The 21,367-nt window shown below is 47.6% G+C and overlaps 1 protein-coding gene across 3 annotated transcripts; it reads left to right on the top strand.

Moving 5' to 3' along the window:
* Positions 1 to 704: 704 nt before the first annotated feature.
* On the top strand, positions 705 to 11,335 carry TAFA3 (TAFA chemokine like family member 3). Of its 3 annotated transcripts, none has more exons than XM_054465815.2 (6): positions 705 to 1,122; positions 2,403 to 2,460; positions 4,056 to 4,171; positions 4,839 to 4,988; positions 5,835 to 5,959; positions 7,453 to 11,335. In XM_054465815.2, exons 3-6 carry the CDS (start codon positions 4,057 to 4,059, stop codon positions 7,462 to 7,464), a joined length of 402 nt encoding a protein of 133 aa, XP_054321790.1. In that variant the 5' UTR covers positions 705 to 1,122; positions 2,403 to 2,460; position 4,056; the 3' UTR covers positions 7,465 to 11,335. The 3 variants fall into 3 exon arrangements, with proteins under 3 accessions (XP_054321790.1, XP_054321780.1, XP_063508007.1); XM_054465805.2 differs by having other exon boundaries at positions 729 to 1,122; positions 5,767 to 5,959; XM_063651937.1 differs by lacking the exon at positions 5,835 to 5,959 and having other exon boundaries at positions 749 to 1,122; positions 7,453 to 8,063.
* Positions 11,336 to 21,367: the final 10,032 nt, after the last annotated feature.

Raw genomic sequence — 21,367 nt, 5'->3', positions numbered from 1 at the left:
ATAAAAAAGAAAAGAAAAAGAATGAAAGAAAGAGAAGAAAGGAAGGAAGGAAGAAAGAAAGAGAAACAAGAAACTAGGTCTCAGAATTTGGTTCCCATGTTGGTATTCACACTTATCATCCGTAAGGACCATTCATAGCCTGCTACGGTCCTCCTGCCTAATGCCCACACCCTAATGCCACACCTTCCTCCTGGGAGAGGAAGAGATATTTACTATTCCCTCCTAAATATCATTCTAGAAGAGTGCTGTTGAGCAGAACTTTGTGCACTGATGGGAATGTTCTACATCTGCTCTGTCCAATACAGCAGTCCCCATCTTCGTGTGGCTATTGAGCATTTGAAATATGGTGCATACTAATGAGGAACTGAATTTTAAGTTGTATTTAATTAATTTGGATTTAAATTTAAATATCAACATGCCACTAGTGGCTACGGTATTGGACAATGCAGTTCTGCAATCTTCAAAGCTCTAAAACCCTGAGGGTCTAGTCAATCACTCGTCACTCCCAGCTCCTTTCCCCCCAGCACCTCCACCTCCCCTGAGCCAGGGCACTGGGGGCCACGAGACCTTGAGGGTTTTGAGGGACCTCCTCTGAGTTGCCACCACGGAGGTGTCCATCCTCACTGAACCTGCGGGGGCCGGATGTCCTCTCTCCCTTCCTCTTGCCCTCGGCCGCCAGGGGCCGCTGCGTCTCGGCTGTGCCCATCCGTTCAGCCGAGCGCCTGGCGCTGTCCCGAAGGAGGCAGCGGCGCCCACGCGGGGCTGGAGGAGCGGGGGTAGCCCGGGGCGAGGCGGCGGTTGCGGCGGCGGCTGCGCGCTCCCCGACCTGCCGGCAGGAACCTTGGAAAAAACCCGGCTGAGTTCTGCAGAGCTGGCGGGGCCTGGCCCGGAGCTCCCCTGTGCCCAGAGCCGGGCCCGCCCTTCGGATGATGCCAACCTGACCAGAACCCCTCTGTCCCGGGGGCGCAGCAACTTGGTGAAGGGGACAGGGCTCCGGACTAGACAGCACCCAAGCTGGCCGCTCCCTCCCAAAGTCTGTCTTTCGGAGTGTTGGTTCCTAGTTCAGTGGCAAGGAAGACTTCAGGCCAGCAGATCGAACCAGTGGGCACCACCGAGGACCAGGTAGGTCCCAGGTGTGGGGGCTCAGAATGTGGAGGAATGAGTAGGCGTTAGGGGGGTTTGTGGGGAGAGAAGGTGAAGAAAGGTTGAAGGTTCTTATGGTTCACATCCTCAAACCCTTGTAATGCAGGCTGCTAACTCAGCCTCACTAAATCCCTGGATTGGGATTTAGGAAAAATAGCCTAGGAAATTGAGGCAGGAGCATGGAAGTCGAAAAACACATCCCAGAAGCTTCTATGTCCAGCTGTTTCTGGGGGGGAGGGAATAGAATGTCAGGGACGAGAGCCCAAATGAACACACCCACCCCTCTACTCCCCACCCCACCGAGGTCTTTTGGGCCTTGGGGTTCCTAGGAGAGACGCCTGAGTTGGATTGGAGGATGTTGCAGCTCAGAGGGAAATAGGATCACCTGAGAGAAGACAAAGCTGCATTTGTGATGGTCAAAAGGAGGGCTCCTGGAGGGCAGGGAGAAGAGATGCCTACTCAGAAAAGAGGCACATCTAGAACGGTGGGAAGCTCCACCCAGGGAGCACACCCATCCCCTGGGAACTGGCACCTCTTCCTCTGTCTTCCTCCAGATTCCCCTTATGCTCTCGCTCCTAGGAGCTAGGACTCAGGGGTCTCTGTCCTTCCGGGGCCCCACCATCCTCTATGTTTCAGTTCTGCCTCCCTTTAGAGAGGTGAGGGAAGAGAGGTTCTTAGGGAGAAATGGAAAGCTGTTGGAGGCTGTGGCCTTCAAAGGCTCAGGGACCTGGAGTGTCCCCATTCTAGCCCTCTGGTGTGGGAATGGGGGCGAGGGCCGCTAAGCCAAGCCAGCTCCATGTGAGTCCAGGAAGCAGGTGCCATAGTGGGTAGGAGGTGGAAGCAAAGAGGATCAGGGCATCAGGAATCTTTCCCACGAGCCTTTTCCAGCAGGAATCTGTCAGGTTCTGCTCCTTCCTTGACCCTCAGCTCCCTCCCAAGGCCAGAGAGATGACAGCCGTGATTCTTAGACCCCTCCCTACCATCACCCTGCTTCACTCTTGGGATAGAGAAACTCCCTCAGGCCACTCTTCTCAGGCTCACCACCCTGTGCGATCCCGGAGTCTGCAAGGACCCCTCCAGATTCCCAGGCCAGAAGAGACTGTCCCTGCCCTGGCACCTGAGAACAGCTTCAGAATTGGGCTGAACTTCCGTGCCCAGCCCACACCCTTGCCCTCTCCCAGGTTCTCCTTCACCCCCTGCAGAGCCATGGGCTCCCTCCATCCTTTGCAACCCCCTAAGAATCTTTCCTGCTTGTCCAGGTGGAGTGAGTCTGAGGTCAGCAGATGAACAGACAGAAACTGAAAGATCCCCAAAAAGGTAAGTGAGGAGACGTTGAATATGGGGAGTAGTAGGGGTGGACAGAGATCAAGTACCCTATCTGAGGAGCAACTGGGTCCTAGCAGTTGGTTTGGCCTCTGGTATTCCCAAAGCTGCAATGGCACTTGTGAGGGCCCAGCAGTGGTCCAGGCCCACCCCTGAGCTTGTGGCCTCGCTGCCTCCTGGGACTTCTCCCACCCCCTTCTATGGCTGGGCAGCTCCTAGCTACTCTGTGCCTCTTGCTTCCTTAGGATTCCCTCCATTTCCAGCCTAACCTTCAGGGTAGCTTTGGGAGGCCCAAACCATCAACGATGAAAGAGGAAAAGGAAAGGGGAAGAGAGCAGAGGCAAGGTGGTGCAATGGGCAGAGGGCAGGCTTCTAGGCTCTGGACTTTTCCACCCACATGCTGCCTGGCCTTGGGCAAGTCATTTGACTTCTATTAGCCTCGGTTTCATCTCTTCCTTTTTAATTAAATTCTGTTTAAATTGAAGTGCTACTGCATTCCCGTGGTTGGAAGCTCAAAAAGCAAGAAATGAATCAGGAGAAAAATGTCTCTCTTCTACCTCCATCTCCCAGCCAACCAGTTTCCCTTTTTGATGGCAAACAATATTACTAGTTTTAAAATACATTTTTCAAAGCTAGTTTATGCATATCTGAGCAACATAGATAATCCTTCCTTTATACACATTTTATTTTATTTATTTTTGGGCTGGGGTCTCACTCTGTTGCCCAGGCTAGAGTGCAGTAGCACAGTCATAGATCACTGCAGCCTCAAACTCCTAAGCTCAAGTGATCCTCTCACCTCAGCCTCTGGAGTAGCTGGGACTATAGGTGTGCACCACCATGCCTGACTAATTTTTAAATTTTTTGTAGAGATGTTGCCTAGGCTGGTCTCGAACTTCTGGCCTCAAGTGATCCTCCTGCCTTGGCCTCCCAAAGTGCTGGAATTAGAGGCGTGAACCACCACTCCTGGCCTGCCTTATACACATTGTATACACACCATTCTACACTTTGCTTTTTTTCCCCCTTAACAGTGGATTATCACTGGAGATGATTGCATGTGTCAGGACATAAAGCATTTTCCCATTGGTTTTTTTACAGCTATCTGGATGGGACTGCATTTGTACAGACTCTACGATGTATTCAGCCAGTCTTTTACTGATGGTTGTTTAGGTTATGTCCTAGCTTTTTGAGCTTTGGTTTGCTCATCTGTAAAACAGGTGATAATAATCTTACTTTGTAGGACAGTTGTGAAGAATTCAAGAGTGTGCATGTGAAGTGCTGGAACCAAGCACTCAAAGAGTAGGAGTCAATATTATTGTCCCTCCCATGTCACGACCCTCCATGGGCCCGTATCTAGTTCATCCTCCAAGATGCCTCTTAAATGTTGTCTCCTCCAAAGGCTCTCCTTTTCTTCCTGTAGCACTCATTACTGCCTGCATGACTCTGTGCCAGGTTGAAAGATGCCTGGGGACAAGGTGTGCCTCCTCCCCATCTTTGTGCCTCCCAGAGTGTGTGGCACAGAGAAGGTGCCCAGGCTGGGCACAGGGGAGCTTCTGCCTGGAGCTGAGCAGAATGTGTGCTTCTCTCCGCAGGATGAGTGAGAGGGTCGTGCGGAACTGGAGCACGGGCGGCTGGCTGCTGGCACTGTGCCTGGCCTGGTTGTGGACCCACCTGACCTTGGCTGCCTTGCAGCCTCCCACTGCCACAGGTTTGGAGGAGGTGGCAGGGCCCGGGGAGGGAGTTTCCCAGGACACCTGGGGAGCTGGACACCACTCCACCGTGTTCCATAGCAGGCAGGTCTCCCAGGCAGAGTAAAATCCAGAGATTCTAGGGGTTCCGGCTCCTCCTCTGCTCTTTACCCAGGTATCTCTGCCCACACCTGCTGTCCCGCCCCAGAGAAGGTCTGGGCAGACCCTTTGCTCACCTCTCCTTCCAGGCTGGAAGGTGTTCTGTAGTGAGAGAGGCCCTCGGGTGAGGGCTTAACTCTAGCCTCCTGGCCTAATCCTGTGGTTTTCCTTCTGGGATAGCTAAAGCCTGTGTAAGCGGATGATCCTCCCCACGCGTTGTAAGCCCTGGGGCCCTTGCCCTCACCCTGAGGAAGCTGATGAGGCGGGGCTGGTGCGGGACTCTGTCTTCTGCCCAGGGGCCGTGCTCTGCCAAAGGGTGAAGAGCACAGGCCTCACAGGGGAGGGAGGAAGAATAGGAGCTCTGTGAAGCGGCGGGAAGATTTCATCCACTTCCTCCTCCCCTGCCACTGGCAGTCTCTTCCATAGCCCTCCCTGAAGCAGGGAGGAGGGGCTGGAGGCCAGCCCGGGTGGGCGGGAGGGAGTGGGGTCGGGCGTCTTGGGCGTCTGATCCTGGGCGGCTCCCCTCAGTGCTTGTGCGGCAGGGCACCTGCGAGGTGATTGCCGCTCACCGCTGCTGCAACCGGAACCGCATCGAGGAGCGCTCCCAGACGGTGAAATGCTCCTGTTTTTCTGGCCAGGTGGCCGGCACCACGCGGGCAAAGCCCTCCTGCGTAGACGGTGAGTGAGAGGCCAGGACCCGGGCAGCGCCCTGAGCAGAGCCATAAGGAGGCCTGTTCAGGCCTCGCCATCTGCTGGGGATACAATTTCATACCCGTCTCAGGGCTTTCATGAGCAGTCTCAAATGGTGGGGCCCCCTCTGGGAGAAGAGGGCAGACGTGGCCATCCCTGTGCCATAGATGAGAAAAGCTCTTGTTATGCGCACAGCCTCCCACACTCACGTGCCCTCTGCCTGTTGCACACACAGGCGCGTTCCCTCACACGGCCCCACTCCTCTCCCCACACACTTCCTCCAGCTCCTTCCCCTGCTGCTCCTTCCCCTGGCTGCCTCCGCATACCCTCCTCTCCTTCTCAGCCCTTCTCTCACACTTTCCTATGTGGACACGTGAGATCCCTCACACCCACGCTCATACCCTAACACTCATTTGGCACCCCATACACATGCCCACTGTGTGACGCGCATACCAGCTATGCCAGCTATGCACTCCTGGTCTGTAGACCCCTCCAGACGACTCACACCCTTGCTCACACACCACAGAGGGAGTATACTGGTTGTGCATCGATGCTAGTGACATGGTCACCTTAGAGGCATTTTTGCCTGCCTTCACTCCTCACTGTCTGGGGAGATGCAGGGATCGGTGGGATTAAAGTTGAGAGGGTTACGTCCCCAGGCCTCAGCCTGAGTATTGCCTCTCTGGGCAGCCTGGAGTAGGGGAAAGACAAGGGAAATGCATGGCTCAAGGCCAGGGGTGTGTGGAAACGTGCACCTCATTCGCAGACCTGCTCTTGGCTGCCCACTGTGCTCGTAGAGACCCTAGAGCTGCGCTCCGCCTCCTGCTCCCACAGCCTCCATCGTCCTGCAGAGATGGTGGTGTCAGATGGAGCCCTGCCTGCCGGGGGAGGAGTGTAAGGTGCTCCCGGACCTGTCGGGATGGAGCTGCAGCAGTGGACACAAAGTCAAAACCACCAAGGTACCCTGGGTGGGCACCTCATCTCACCCTCCCCTTCCCTTTCTACCAAGGGCAGAAAAGGGGACACAGGAGCCTTGGAGGTCTAGGATGTCAGTGTCCCAAGGTGAGATCGTGAACCACGAAATTCACAGACAGTCCTCTCAGGTCTGTTCTCACTGGGGACTGGAGTTAGGGGGGTCAGGACTTGAAATCCAGTGTGTCCTGGGAAGATTCTTGATGTCCATATACCCTGATTTCCTCCTCTCTGCCTGGAATTAGTTTGCCTCCGGAAAATATCAGGCCTATAAAAACATAGTCGAGAATGGGAAAAATTATCAGATAATTGAGGGAGGAATTGCTACTTCTACCTGAACTCCAGGTACAGTAGTCACTCTGCCACTCACCTCTGCCGTGACCACCCCCCATCCCCACCCCATTCCCACTGTTGTTGACTCCCTACAGTTCATACCTACCCTCCTGTAGTCAGATTTCTCTGTCTACTGTCACAGCACCCAAGAGGATTATTATTTTCATGGTTTGCTGCCTGCCCCACAGAACAAGGGGTAATTAAATTTTTATCAAACTCTTTAGCAGCTCCATGTGTGTCATGGTTAATCAGCGGCATTGCTCTGCCATCGCCATTGGTACAGAATAGTGACACTGCGGGGCGAGCCAGGGTTCTGCCTTTGGCTTTCCTTCCCTCCCACCACACACAGCAAACAAGCAAACACACAAGAAAATAGAGAAGGAGGGCTGGGTGCGGTGGCTCACACCTGTAATCCCAGCACTTTGGGAGGCAGAGGTGGGTGAATCAAGAGGTCAGGAGTTCAAGACCAACCTGGCCAACATGGTGAAAACCCGTCTCTACTAAAAATACAAAAATTAGCTGGGCGTAGTGGCATGCGCCTGTAATCCCAGCTACTTGGGAGGCTGAGGCAGGAGAATCGCTTGAACCTAGGAGGCAGAAGTTGTGGTAAGCAGAGATCATGCCACTGCACTCCAGCCTGGGCGACAGAGTGAGACTCCATCTCAAAAAAAGAAAAAAAATAGAGAAGGAAAGGCAGCCTTTGGCTTCTGAAGAGAGCAACCATTTTCACAGAGCACACAACAAAAGGAGCTACAACAAGAAAAAGTTTGGCTCTAAAGTAGAGCATCCTCTCTCTATCTGGAGGCAGGGATGAGGGACAGCCATTCTGAGTATATTTAAGATCAGAAGAGAATGAGACCCACTACAGAGCTTGTGACATTTGTCACCATGTTATAGGTTTGGGTTTGTAGCCTGTAAGGAAGTACTTGCAATTTGGGTAGCTACTCTGAAGCAAACAGTGGGGAGGCTTGTCTGACGTATGTTTGCATGGGTCACCAGGCCGTGCTTTCCCATTCCGGCCTGCTTTAGGGTGAGAGGATCGGCAGCAATGGCCTCTAAGTAACCTGCATATTCTGGGTAGTCTCTGGCATGCTGGAATGGAATAGGCACTCCCTTCTCTAACCTTACCCTATCACTTCTTCACCAGGTCACACGATAGCTCTTGGGGGTCACGGCCTGGACAAGAAAGGCTTGATTGAGTCATGAACTGAAGAATGGTATCCAGTCATCAGCCAGGAAAGATGGGGATTCACTTACATGCCTCATGTCAAATGCAGCATCAGTCTTTCCGGGGCATTTCAGTTAAGCTGCTCAGCAGATATGGATGGATCTGCAACCACATACCTAGTGTGGAGCTGGGCTTTTCTGGAGACATGAAGGTCAACACACAATTCCTGCCCTTAAGGAATGTCCAGTTGAATTGGAGAGTTGAAGACAGACAATTTAGATAATTTAGGTTAAAGTACTTGATACCAGACTGTGGCTTCTGGGCCACATGCTATGGCATGATGGGGTTTTGGGAATGAGATTCCCACAGTTCTTCAGATACCCCGTGGCCACAGGGCATAGAGACAAGAGGTCACATTCAGCACTCACCACCTCCCTCTTTCTCATCAGTTCTGAATCCCCAGCAAGCTGTTAACATGTTGCAGAAAAACACTCTCCCCTTATGGCCAGACCAGCGGTATCTCATTTGGATGGGATTGGATTGAGTTGCGGAAGGAAAGTAAAAATAAAGCCAAATAACTTCCCAGCAAATCTTCGGCAGAGGTATGAGCCATTCATTGGGTATGGGATGGACAGGACTTTAAAATCATCTCCATCAAGCACCTCAGGTTTTTGTTTGTTTGCTTATTTTAACAGATGAGGAAGCAGCCCCAGAGAGGTGAGGCAGTTTGCCCAAGATCTCATAGCCTGGGCTCCCAAACCTCTAAGACTGATGACTTTCCACTAGCCTGAATAATAGGATTCCAACGTAGGCCTCCCATGTTAATTTTATGTCAAGTTACTGGAACCAGCAAAGTACAGGCTGGAGAGCAGCAACATTTTTCTTGGGAGATGCTAGAGCAGGGACTTTTACTAAGGTCACTGTTCTCCTGTCTGAAATAATCCAGAATATCCACACACCAGGATGTGGGACCATCTGGTCTCCACTCTACTCTCATCCTCCAAATTTCAAGCAGGCCTTATGACACCCAGAGGTCACTCAACCCAGTTACAGCTGGGGCTCAGCTGGCATCTCCATTACCCACTCTGACCCATCTCTTCTGGGGTCTTTGGGCTATGATTCTCAGAAGGTCTCGCTCCAGGAGAAATTCTGGGTGGGATGTAGAACTGGTTAGAGTCTTCTCTTTTCAAAGGCCCCTGATGGGCAGCAGGGGTGAAAGGCTAGAGCCTCTGTTTAGAATTAAAGGTCAGTGCAGTCAGGCTGACACTAGATGGCTCAGGGATGACACATAGGCTTCAGGGACTCAGAGGCATGGGCTACTTAGATATCTCATCAGTAAGAGAATTGCAGCCTCTGAGACTGTGGGCGTTGAGATCACCAAGGCCTTAGGGAGGGGGGTGTCAGTAGAGACCCACCTGGACGATGCGGAATTCTGACCCTCAGAGGGACAAATCAGATGATAGTTTGTGGCTGAGTCTTAGCTTCTCCCTCCCTCCCTGTGCAGTAGAACCAAGACTGATATTCCCCCTTTCTCACCCTACTCTAGTTTATTTTCTTGTTTTTGACAATGGGGTGAACAATGGTGCCAGCTTCTTACTAGACTGTAAATACCAGAACTCACAACTCAGAATCTCTGCAGATGGTGGGCTCATGGGGTGGGGTAGTCAGGGAGTTGGTCAAAGATTGTCATTGCCTCCTTTAAGGTTGGAGGATGGAGGATGGGGATGGATTAAGGGATTGGCAAACTTTTTCTGGAAAAGGCCAGATAGTAAATATTTCAAGCTTGGCAGCTCACATGCAGTCTCTTGTTGCATACTCTTTGTTTTTATTGTTGATTTTTTGTTTGTTTGTTTGTTTGTTTCATTTTGTTTTAAAATATCTTTAATATACAAAAGCTAGTCTTATTAATAGCTCAAGTCTTAGCTGTATAGAAACAGAATCTGGGTCTTTTTCAGAAGGATGCCAATCCGATGAACCTTTGAAGGCAGGCCATCTCTGCAGTGTGGGACTGCCTCCCAGCCTCCTGGCCTGACTTCTGTGCAATGGGAACCTGAGCATGAGGGCTGGGTCAGGTTTTGTTTTTCTCCTAATGCTTCTTGAGAGATTGGTGAGTGAATTATTTAGGCTACAAATGAGACAGCTTTAGCAGAGTCAGACAATAACAGCCTGTTCTCCTGGAGGCCAGAATAGGGGCTTTTCTCCAGTCATTCTGCACCCTCAAGACTGTGTCCAGGAAGGAGGGAGAGGGCTCGAGCCCCCTGCCTATCTGCTGCATCCACAAGCTGGTGAGCTCTGAGCTGGGGATTGAGCCTGAGAGCAGGGATCATGCTATACAAACTCTCTCCTGAGTTGCCAACCACTGCGGCCTCTGCCTCAGCCAAAGTCTGGGTTCTGCAACCTTCCCCGACCTCCCTCATCCCTGCTACAGAGAAGACCTCTTTCCTTTCACACATGCTGGAATTTACTAACTCCTAATTCATTTTTTTTTTTAACTCCTCAAGCCTTCATTTCCTCCTTACGTTTTCATATATTTTTTTGGTCGGCTTTGAGGGGTATCTTTTATATAGCCAGAAGACGCCTACATAGGAGGGTCTGATGGAGAAGAGAAAGTGTCCCACCTCCCCCACAATAGCATCCTAGGGTCCTGTTTCCAACTGAATATTTGTGTGCATTTTGTAGCTACAGTTTAAAAATGCAAATTAATTTTCCTGGAACATAGGGTTTCTGAAGTCATTTATCTTCCTCTTCTCCCCTTACTGGATTGGAATCTCAGTCCCTGAAGTTAGCCGGTACCCACAATGTCCTCAGCTCTGAAGGCCTTAGGAAGGTTACCAACCACAGGAGATCACGTGGCTAATTTCTGTTGGCATCCTAGCAGTTTCATTAAGGTCTATGAGTGACATCCTAATTAATGGCCCCAGACAGTTGACTGGATTGAGGCTGCAACTTCCTAAAATCACAAGCTTACAGCTAGAAGGATTTTAAAGTTTTCTTTCTTTCTTTTTTTTTTTTGAGACAGGGTCTCCCTCTGTTGCCCAGGCTGGAGTACAGTGGCATAATCATGGCTTACTGCAGCCTTGACCTCTTGAGCTCAAGCAATCCTCTCACCTCAGCTTCCTGAGTAGCTGGCACTAACGGCATATGCTGCCACACCTTTTTTTTTTTTTTTTTTTGTAGAATAGAGACAGGGTCTTCCTATGTTGCCCAGACTGGTCTTGTCTTGAACGTCCAGCCTCGAGCAATCCTCCTGCCTCAGCCTCCCAAAGTACTGAGATTACAGGTGTGAGGCATCACACCCAGCTTGCAAGGGATTTTAGAGACCAGTTAGCCAACTCCCTCATTTGACAGAAAAGGGAGGCTCAGAGAGGCTAGGTGATTTGTCACATAGCAAGCTGTTGGTGTGTCCAGTCCAGTGATCCAGACAGTGTTCTTTCTACTACTACACATCAAGTTTAGATGAGGAACCTGAAAAGAAGCCTGGATTTTAGCAAGGATGAATGTGAAAGTGTCCCATTCTAAAGTCAATCAACCTTGCGAGTGCAAGGGAACAGAATGAAGAATGGGAAACATGGAGAGATATATACACAGAAGGAGGGAAGGAGGAACAAAAAAGAGGGATTGAGATCACTCATTCAGAAGAACACAAGGCACAGTACAAAATAATAAGAACAGAACTGATGCCACATCCAAAACAATTGATTTTTATCCTTTCTCAAGGAGACAGAATGGAGCCCCTGTTAACCTTAGAGAGATCAGTGAAGCCACTTGGATGGCTTCTGGGTTCTTCAGGCTGCATACTAAAGCCCATGGGCTAAATCTGGCCTGCTGCCTTTTTTGTAAATAAAGTTTTATTGGAACTTAACTATGCTTATTTGTGTCTTCCTGTCTATGACTATTTTTATGCTAAACAGCAGAGTTGAGTCATTTTGAAGAGCCCATATGGATCACAAAGTCTAAAATATTTATCTAATCCTTTGTTTTTTGTTTTTTGTTTTTTGTTTTTGAGACAGAGTTTTGCTCTTGTTGCCCAGGCTGGAGTGCAGTGGTGCAATCTTGGCTCACTGCAACCTCCGCCTCCCAGGTTCAAGCGATTCTCCTGTCTCAGCCTCCCAAGTAGCAGGGACTACAGGTGCAAGCTACCACGCCTGGCTAATTTTTGTATTTTTAGTAGAGATGGGGTTTCATCATATTGGTCAGGCTGGTCTCAAACTCCTGACGTCAGGCGATCCGCCTGCCTTGGCCTCCCAAAGTGCTGGGATTACAGGCATGAGCCACCGCGCCCAGCCCATTATCTGATCCTTTGTACAAAAATTTTGCCAACCATGCCTTAGTGTTTTAGTTGAATCTTTCTCAATATACTTTTGCAATCTGGAAATGATGACTCTGCATTGTTTTCCTGAGTTTAGGGATATATATACATATATGTATTTGAGGCTGTGCCTCTGCCTGCTTTAATCCCTTCCAGTGCCACCTGTGATATCTAACAAGCAAAGAAATGAAGATGTAAAGACTAAGAGGCCAAGAGAAAGACTACAGGGCAGATGCTTCCCTAATATGTTGTCACACCCTAGACCAGTTCGGTTCATATTTTCCAGATTCATGTAACTTCTGCTTTTAAGCTTAAGGAAAATAACTGCATGTGCACCCATGTGTGAAGATGTAATTGTGTATGCATATATGCTGCTGGTGTTCCTTTTTTTTTTTTTTTTTGAGATGGAGTCTCGCTCTGTCGCCCAGGCTGGAGTGCAGTGGTGCTATCTCGGCTCACTGCAAGCTCCGCCTCCCGGGTTCACGCCATTCTGCCTCAGCCTCCCGAGTAGCTGGGACTACAGGTGCCCGCCACCATGCCCGGCTAATGTTTTGTATTTTTAGTAGAGACAGGGTTTCACCGTGTTAGCCAAGATGGTCTCGATCTCCTGACCTCGTGATCCGCCCGCCTCGGCCTCCCAAAGTGCTGGGATTACAGGCGTGAGCCACCGAGCCCGGACTTGCTGCTGGTGTTTCTGTGTGTCTGTGGATTTGAGTATCTCCACGCCTACAAGCAAGGACAATATTCAAAATACATAAAAACTAGTTTAGCACAGAGACTGACTCATCAAGACAGGTGCCAGCCCAGGGCACACTGGCAGCACACAACTGCACATTCCCACTCCTCCTGCTATGGCTGAGATGGACTCCGGAACAGAGGAGGGCTCACTTCCCTCTTCCCCACAATGTGAGCAGCTAAGATGGTTTCTGATTTCCTGGGACTTGTGATTTGTCATCAAGTGTGAGTCTGGGCATGTGCATGGGCACAGCAGCTACTGGCTCATATGACTGTAAACACTCTATTTAAAATAGATATCTAGACTGGGCATAAGGAGGACCAAGCAACTACCTTTCAAACCATACATGAGGGTACAAACTCCCCTTCAGTCTGGTCTAGAGGAAGGGGATTCCAGCCATTTCTAAAAGGTTAGATTGACCACAAGGCTAGGTGATTGGCGATATACCGTAGCTTCTATTAGTGAAACTCTACCATGTGTCAAACACATATATTAAATGGGACTCTTCCCATCTCAAAATTTGGACAGAGGCCCTAAAGATCAGGTAAAATAAAATTGACTATCAACTATACTAAACTCCTCCCACATTCTAAATCAAAATGCTAGACTTGCAAAAGGGGTGATGAATAGCTGTTACCCACCTCCAGACTGCATGAGAGAGGGCTAAGAACTAAGGTTGAAAGGCAGGCGATAGTGAAGATCTGACTGGAGAGAGCTGTCACTTTCTTCCACCCTGGCCAATGGTGTGATTCTTTCTTACTGTAAGCCACTTCAGAGGGGGTTCCAGAGAAGAACTCCAAGAGCTTGACTTGAATCCATTGGAGTGTGTGGGACCCAGGAACTCAGACCTGAAAATAATCTGATGGCGAGTGGCTATGGCTGGCTGGTTGCTCTGGAGAGAGTCCAGAGGACCACCTTGAGAGTGAGCTGCCCCCAAGAGCTCAGCAGAGCACGACGTTTGCATGTTTTCCACAGGCCAAAAGTGGACTGCCCAAGAGGGCTGCCTGGAAGAGAGAGGTGAACCCAGCTAGGGAGGGATTACCGAAGCCAGGAGTCTGAGAGGGAGTCATAAGCGGCCAGTGGAAGGAGACATCACTCACATCAAGGAATTTGTAAACAGGGAATCCCCAGCAATAGGGCATCTTCCAGAAATCCAGGAAAGTATCCTTTCACACAAGATAATGCCCAGACTCTGAGACAGAAAGAGACTTACAGAGACTCATAGACATTAAATAATTCATTCAATATCAAGCAGCTAAATAAATGGCATGTGGTAGTTTTGTATTGTGTCAGTTTGGGTAAGCTAGAGCTACATTTCCCAGAATCCCATCCCCTGCGTGGTTCTGGTTTAGAGTTGGCCAAAAGATTAATTTGTGAATGATTTGTAAGGCAGAGAAGCGAAGCAGCTGCCACAATTACTTTCTGAAGGCTGTCATAGGTTAGAAGTGTCAGCAAGTTCCAGGTTATACTTATACTCACCCACTTCACATTTAGCCTTACTTGGCAACTCCTGGCCCTTCCGACCAACAAAAACTGAAAAGCCCAGGCCAACCCCAGATACAGAGGCAATAGACTTGCATAAACTTCTCCTCTCTAGGATGCTGCTCCAGCAGCTGGCATTCCTGAGTCCAGAAAGTGTGATTAGTGGCTTTTCTCTGGTCCTCCAACTTCTTCATTCAAACCTTCACTCTCCCAGTTTCTCCAGCAGTTCTGTAAAGCCACCCTCCCATAATAAATCTCTTATTACACAACACTCTTAGTGTTTCTCCTTCCCTGATGGAACCCTGACCAATATCATTAGTATCAATAATAAACTTCAAGTAGGTACTGGAAATGACTCCAGAGGAATAGAACATTAGGGATAAAAATTTTGAACTGATCTGGTTAGACTGAAAGGCATTAATGATCCTATTACCATTGGTATAGGTGACACTGGTAAATCATGGCATGCAGTGGCAAGAGAGGTACATGAATTATCACCTGTGGTCACCTGTAATACAAACGTCTTTAAAGGCAAGTCTTTGGCTGGCCAAGTAGTTGCCCCCACTGAACATTTTAATGGAAATAGAGAGTAAAGGAGTGTTCGTTGATTGCTTCTAAGTGTACTCAAACATGTGGAGGAAGAAAATGATGAGCTCAGGACTTTAAATGCCAGGCTCAAGGTTTGATTACAGGAGCAGGATGCTTCTATTATTGCCTTAAAAGAAACCCTCATTCTGCTGGGCACGGTGGCTCAAGCCTGTAATCCCAGTACTTTGGGGGGCCAAGACGGGAGAATCCCCTGAGGTCAGTAGCTCGAGACCAGCCTGGCCAACATGGTGAAACCCCTGTCTCTACCAAAAACACAAAAATTAACTGGGCGTGGTGGCACATGCTTGTTCCCAGCTACTTGGGAGGCTGAGTGAGGCAGGAGAATCGCTTGAACCCAGGAAGCTGAGGTGAACTGATATTGCACCACTGCACTCCAGCCTGGGCGACAGAGTGAGACTGTCTGTAAATAAATACATAAATAAATAAAAGTTTAAAAATCATCATAAGGCTGGGCGCGGTGGCTCATGCCTGTAATCCCAGCACTTTCGGAGGCCAAGGCGGGCGGATCACCTGAGGTCAGAAGTTCAAGACCAGCCTGACCTACATGGAGAAACCCCATCTCTAATAAAAATACAAAATTAGCTGGGCGTGGTGGCACATGCCTGTATTCCCAGCTACTAGGGAGGCTGAGGCAGGAGAATCACTTGAACCTGGGAGGCAGAGGTTGCAGTGTGCCGAGATCCCGCCATTGCACTCCAGCTTGGGCAACAAGAGCAAAACTCCGTCCCAGAATGAAGAAAAAAAAAATCATCATTAAAAAAAAAGAAAGAAACCCTTATTTCCTGTAGCTCCAGGGGTGAAATTTCTGAAAACCAAAATGGCCAGTCTTGACTTCAGTGTAATAGAAGTCACTGTTGTGCCTCATGGTAGAGACATTCTTCTCTTAGAACCCAATACCACTAAATCAGTGGGGCCCAGAGTCTTGGGAACAGGAAGTAACATTTTAATGGTGAATCATTAGGGATGACAGTGAGAAGAGTCACTCCTATTTTCCATCTCATATTGAAATTCCACTGACTCATGCAATGAGAGCTACTATGGTGGAAAATGCCAGGCGGAAGCCTCTAGAACGGCCTGTACCTACCAAAATAGTAAGCCCAAAGCAATTTTGTTCCAGAGATTAGTGTCACCATAAGAACTTGAAAGATGTAGTAGTAGTGATTTCTACTATATCTTCTTTCAACTTGCAGAATACAGATGGATCTTGGAGAATGACAGTGGATTATCACAAACTTAATCAGGATGGCTCCAATTTCAGCCTCTGTTCCAGATGTGATTACTTTTTCCTCTTTTTTTTTTTTTTTTTTTTTGAGGCAGGGTCTCACTCTGTCACTCAGACTAGAGTGCAGTAGTGGCATCATGGCTCACTGCAGCCTCAACCTCCCCAGGCTCAGGTTATCCTCCCACCTCAGCCTCCCGAGTAGCTGAGACTACACGTGTGCAACAGCATGCCTGGCTAATTTTTGTATTTCTTGTAGAGATGGGGTTTTGTCATGTTGTCCAGGCTGGTCTTGAACTCTTGGGCTCAAGTAATCTGCCGGCCTCAGCCTCCCAAAGTACTGGGATTACAGATGTGAGCCACTGCACCCAGCCCGGATGTGGTTTCTTTACTGGAGCAAAGATGGTTTTGGTACCTGGTATGCAAATGGCCTGTTATTGAGTAAAGAAATGTTTATTTATTTTTATTTTTATTTTTATTTTTTTGAGACAGAGTCCAGCCTGTCGCCCAGGCTGGAATGCAGTGACGCAATCTCAGCTCACTACAGACTCTGCCTCCTGGGTTCCAGTGATTCTCCTGCCTCAGCCTCCTGGGTAGCTGGGATTACAGGGGCCCGCCACCACGTCTGGCTAATTTTTGTATTTTTAGTAGAGACAGGGGTTTCACCATGTTGGCCAGGCTGGTCTCGAACTCCTGACCTCAAGTGATCCACCCCGCTTGGCCTCCCAAAGTGCTGGGATTATAGACGTGAGCCACAGCGCCCGGCCTATTCTTTATGTCTGTTAGGAAAGATCACTGAAGCAGTTCACTTTCAACTGGTAGGGCCAGCACTACACCTTCAATCTCCTTCCTCAGTGGTTTATCAACCATATCGAAGATAATTGCAGCACTGCTGCCCCACTCAGAGAAGACCCTAAATGATAGTGGTAAAGGAAAATCCCACCATTCTGCAGAATTTTGAGCAGTGCAAAGGACAGTCAGAGGTACAGATACACACACACACACACACTCCTCCACTTCACACACAAATTCTCCCCCACTTCACATCTATAGCAACTCCTGGCCCTTCTGACCAACAGAAACCAAAATGCCCAGGCCAAACCCAGATGCAGCCACAAACTGTGTGTGTGTGCCGCGGCTGGCTAAAAGTTTGAGTTTCAGGGTATTGATACTTAGGGTATTGGAGGGAACACATTTGGAAAACTGATGATAAAGAAGTCTGGAGAAGAACTATGCAAATGAACTGTCATGAGCTGACACAAAGTGTGAAAATATTCATGTATTACATGAATGCTCGCCAAAGTGCAACTTCAGTAGAGGAGGATTTTAATAATCAGACCACTGAGATGCCACATTCTTTCCCCAGTCATTTCCTCCAGTCATCCCTGTCTTTGGCCAGTGGCTCATGATCAAAGTATACATGGTGGCAAGGGTAGAAGATATGCATGGCGCAGCAACATGGGCTTCCACTCATCAAATTGGATCTGTCTATAGCCACTGCTGAGTGTCCAATCTGCCAAGGACAGAGACCAACACTGAACCCTGAAGAAGGTAGTATTCCCCACACTGAACAGCCACCACTTGGTGGCGGGTTGATTACATTGGAACACTTTCATCACAAGAGAGGCAACACTTCTCCTAGTAGACACTCACTTTGGATATGGACTTCTCTTCCCAGTCCACATGCTGCTGACAAAAATACCAACTTACAGAATATCTTTTTCATTGTTATAGTATTCCACTAAGCATAGCTTCTTACCAAGGAACTCATCTTACAACAAATAAAACATGGCAATGGGCTTATGATCATAGAATTCACAGGTCTTACAATGTGCTGATTACGTTGGAGTAAATGGCCTAAAAAGAATGATCTTTCTGAAGCTCAGGCACCATGCCACCTGAGTGCTAACACTGGGCAGGGCTGATGCAATGTCTTCCACGATGCCCTGAATCAGTGACCAGTATATAGTGCTGTTTTTCTCATAGTCAGGATTCATGAGTCTGAAAAATCAAGGATTTGAAGTGGAAATTTCTCCTCTCATTGTTACTCCTAGTGATCCACTAGAGAAATTTTTGCTTTCTAGCCCCATAGCTTTGGGCTCTGTGGGTTTAAAAGGCAATTTATCTGCCTAGGTTAATTATACATAAGTAAATTATGTGACAGAGCTATCATTCAGCGACTGTATTAGGTGAAGTGTTTGCTGAAAGCAAAGGGAATATGGACTGAATAGTACAGAATGAAGTTAAAAATACCAGCTATGACCATATGACCAGTTATAGAAATAAGAACTGTAGTAGTTAAAAGAATTTTTTCTCACACTAATATGAATATATTACAATAGTCCCCTTCTATCTGTGGTTTCACCTTCTATGGTTTTAGTTACCTGTAGTCAACCATGGTCTGAAAATATCGATATTTCTCTCAAAATATTGTTCTATTTTATTATTGTTGTTAATCTCTTACTATGTCTAATTTATAAATGGAAATTTATCATCAGTATGTATAGGAAAAAGCATAGCACTATATATACAGGGTTCAGTGCTGTCCCTGGTTTCAGGTATTCATTGGAGCTCTTGGAATGCATCCCCTGAGGATAAGGAGGACTACTGTAAGGTAAATATTAACAAATTATTTTTTCCTCTTCTTATTCATGGAAGTGACCAGGACTATTAGCTGAAAGTAACCAGAAGAATACACAGAAGCTGCCCAAGATTTCATCCAGAACCACAGAAATGAGTCCACGTGTTGGGATTAAAGGTGAAGGTGTGGAATAGCCAAGGCAATCCTAAGCAAAAAGAGCAAAGCTGGAGGCATCATGCTACCTGACTTCAAACTATACTACAGGGCTACAGTAACTGAAATAACATGGCACTGGTACAAAAACAAACACATAGATCAATGGAACAGAATAGAGAATCTAGAAATAAGACCACACACCTACGACCATCTGATCTTCCACAAACCTGACAAAAACAAGCAATGGGATAGGATTCCCTATTCAATAAATGGTGCTAGGGTAACTAGCTAGCCATATACAGAATGTTGAAACTGGACCCCTTCCTTACACCTATACTAAAATCAACTCAAGATGGATTAAAGACTTAAATGTAAAACCCAAAACTATAAGAACCCTGGAAGACAACCTAGGCAATACCATTCAGAACATAGGCATGGGAAAGATTTCATGATGAAGACACCAAAAGCAATTGCAACAAAAGCAAAAATTGACAAATGAGATGTAATTAAACTAAACAGCTTCTGCACAGCAAAAGAAACTATCAACAGAGTAAACAGACAACCTACAGAATGAGAGAACATTTTTGCAAACTATGCATCCAACAAAGATCTAATATCCACCATCTGTAAGGAACTTAAACAAATTTACAAGAAAAAAAAACATTAAAAGTGGGCAAATGACATGAACAGACACTTTTCAAAAGAAGACACACATGCAGCCAACAAACATATGAAAAAAAGCTCAACTTCACTGATCGTTAGAGAAATGCAAATCAAACCACAGTGATATACCTTTTCACACCAGTCAGAATGGCTACTATTACAAAATCAAAAAACAGGTAGGGGCAAGGTTTTGGAGAAAAGGGAACGCTTATACACTGTTGGTGGGAGTGTAAATTAGTTCAACCATTGTGGAAAGGAGTGTGGCGATTCCTCAAAGACCTAAAAACAGAAATACCATTCGACCCACCAATCCCATTGCTGGGTATACACCCAAAGGAATATAAATCATTCTACCATAAAGACACATGCACAATGTTCATTGCACGACTATTCACAATAGCAAAGACATGGAATCAACATAAATGCCCATCAATGATAGACTGGATTAAAAAAATATGGTACATATACACCATGAATACTACGCAGCCATAAAAAAGAACAAGATCATGTCCTTTGCAGGGATATGAATGGAACTGGAAGCCATTATCCTTAGCAAACTAACACAGGAACAGAAAACCAAATGCCACATGTTCTCACTTGTAAATGGGAGCTAAATGATGAGATCACGTGGACACACAGAGGGAAACAACACACACTGGGGCTTTGGGGAGGGTCGGGGGTGGGAGGAGGGAGAGGATCAGGAAAAATAACTAATGGATACTAGGATTAATATCTGGGTGATGAACTGATCTGTACAACAAACTCCCATGACACAAGTTTACCTATGTTACAAACCTGCACTTATACCTCTAAACTTAAAAGTTTAAAAAAAGGTGAAGGTGTGATTAAAAAAAAAACAAAAAAAACCAGTTTTTCCGGCTTGAGCCCCAAGTCATTGTAATTCGACAAACTGATTACACATATCTTGAATCATTTAATTCCCACAGGAACTTGTGAGGTTAAGTGTTATTAATACCAGTTTACAGATGCAGATGCTCAGAGGGGAAAGAAAGTCTGAGGGCATTCAATAGCTGTCTCATGGGCTGGGAGTCCAGGACCAGGAAAAAGTATGTAGTAAATGACATTTGAGGAGCAGACTTTTAAAATGTGAATTGTCTCATTTAATTCTCACACTAATTCCATAAGATAGGCATTACTATTCTCAATTTACAGACAAAGAATACAAGACTTTGAGCCCAGGTCTGCTCAGCTGTAACACTCACATCCCTCCATCACCCATGAGATGTGTTCTGGTCATCTCCTTGGGGACTGGCTGTCCAGAGTCCAAACACTTCAAAATTAGTGCTTAGATAAGGGGTGAGAGATCAGGGCATAGACTGGGTAGTAAGTGCTGTGACATAGGTGTCTCCTCCATGCTCTGGGGAAGGAACGGGGGTAGAGGAAACCAAATCCAGCATGAGGAAGGCATCCTAAGGGAGTCGTTTTTGTTTTTTTTTTTTGAGATGGAGTCTCGCTCTTGTTACCTAGGCTGGAGTAAAATGGCGCTATCTCGGCTAACTGCAACCTCCACCTCCCGGGTTCAAGCAATTCTCCTGCCTCAGCCTCCCGAGTAGCTGGGATTACAGGCATGCGCCACCACGCCCTGCTAATTTTTGTATTTTTAGTAGAGACTGGGTTTCACCATGTTGGCCAGGCTGGTCTCGAACTCCGGACCTCAAGTGATCTGCCTGCGTCGACCTCCCAAAGTTCTGGGATTACAGGTGTGAGTTACTGCGCCCGGCCATGAGAAGGTCTTTAAATTTGAGTGGGAATCAGTCAGGCAAAAAACTGTGTGTGTGTGTGTGTGTGTGTGTGTGTGTGTGTGTGTGTGTGTGTGTGTTGGAGGGAAAGGAGTGCAAAGGCTGAGGGAAAAGCATTTGTAAAGAACACTTGAGGCAAATTCAGGTAAGCAGTTAGGAATGGCTGGAGTACAAGGGGTAAGGAGAGATGGCAGAGATGAGGCTGAAAGTTGGCCAAGGCTGAGCTCAGAAAGAAGCTGGTTGCTGTATAGTTTGAGTTTTATCTTGAAGACAATGGAGAACCCCGCAAGGGCTCAAGGGCAAGGGCAGAAGCAGATTGCCACCTTAGAGATGAAGCTGTAAGACCCGATGGGTGGGTGAAACTGAAGCCTGGTCAATA

This window comes from Pongo pygmaeus, chromosome 1 (genome assembly GCF_028885625.2).
Source record: "Pongo pygmaeus isolate AG05252 chromosome 1, NHGRI_mPonPyg2-v2.0_pri, whole genome shotgun sequence".
NCBI lineage: Eukaryota > Metazoa > Chordata > Mammalia > Primates > Hominidae > Pongo > Pongo pygmaeus.
The sequence above is the reverse complement of the archived record's forward strand: the minus strand, read 5'-3'. Positions and strand labels throughout refer to the sequence as shown.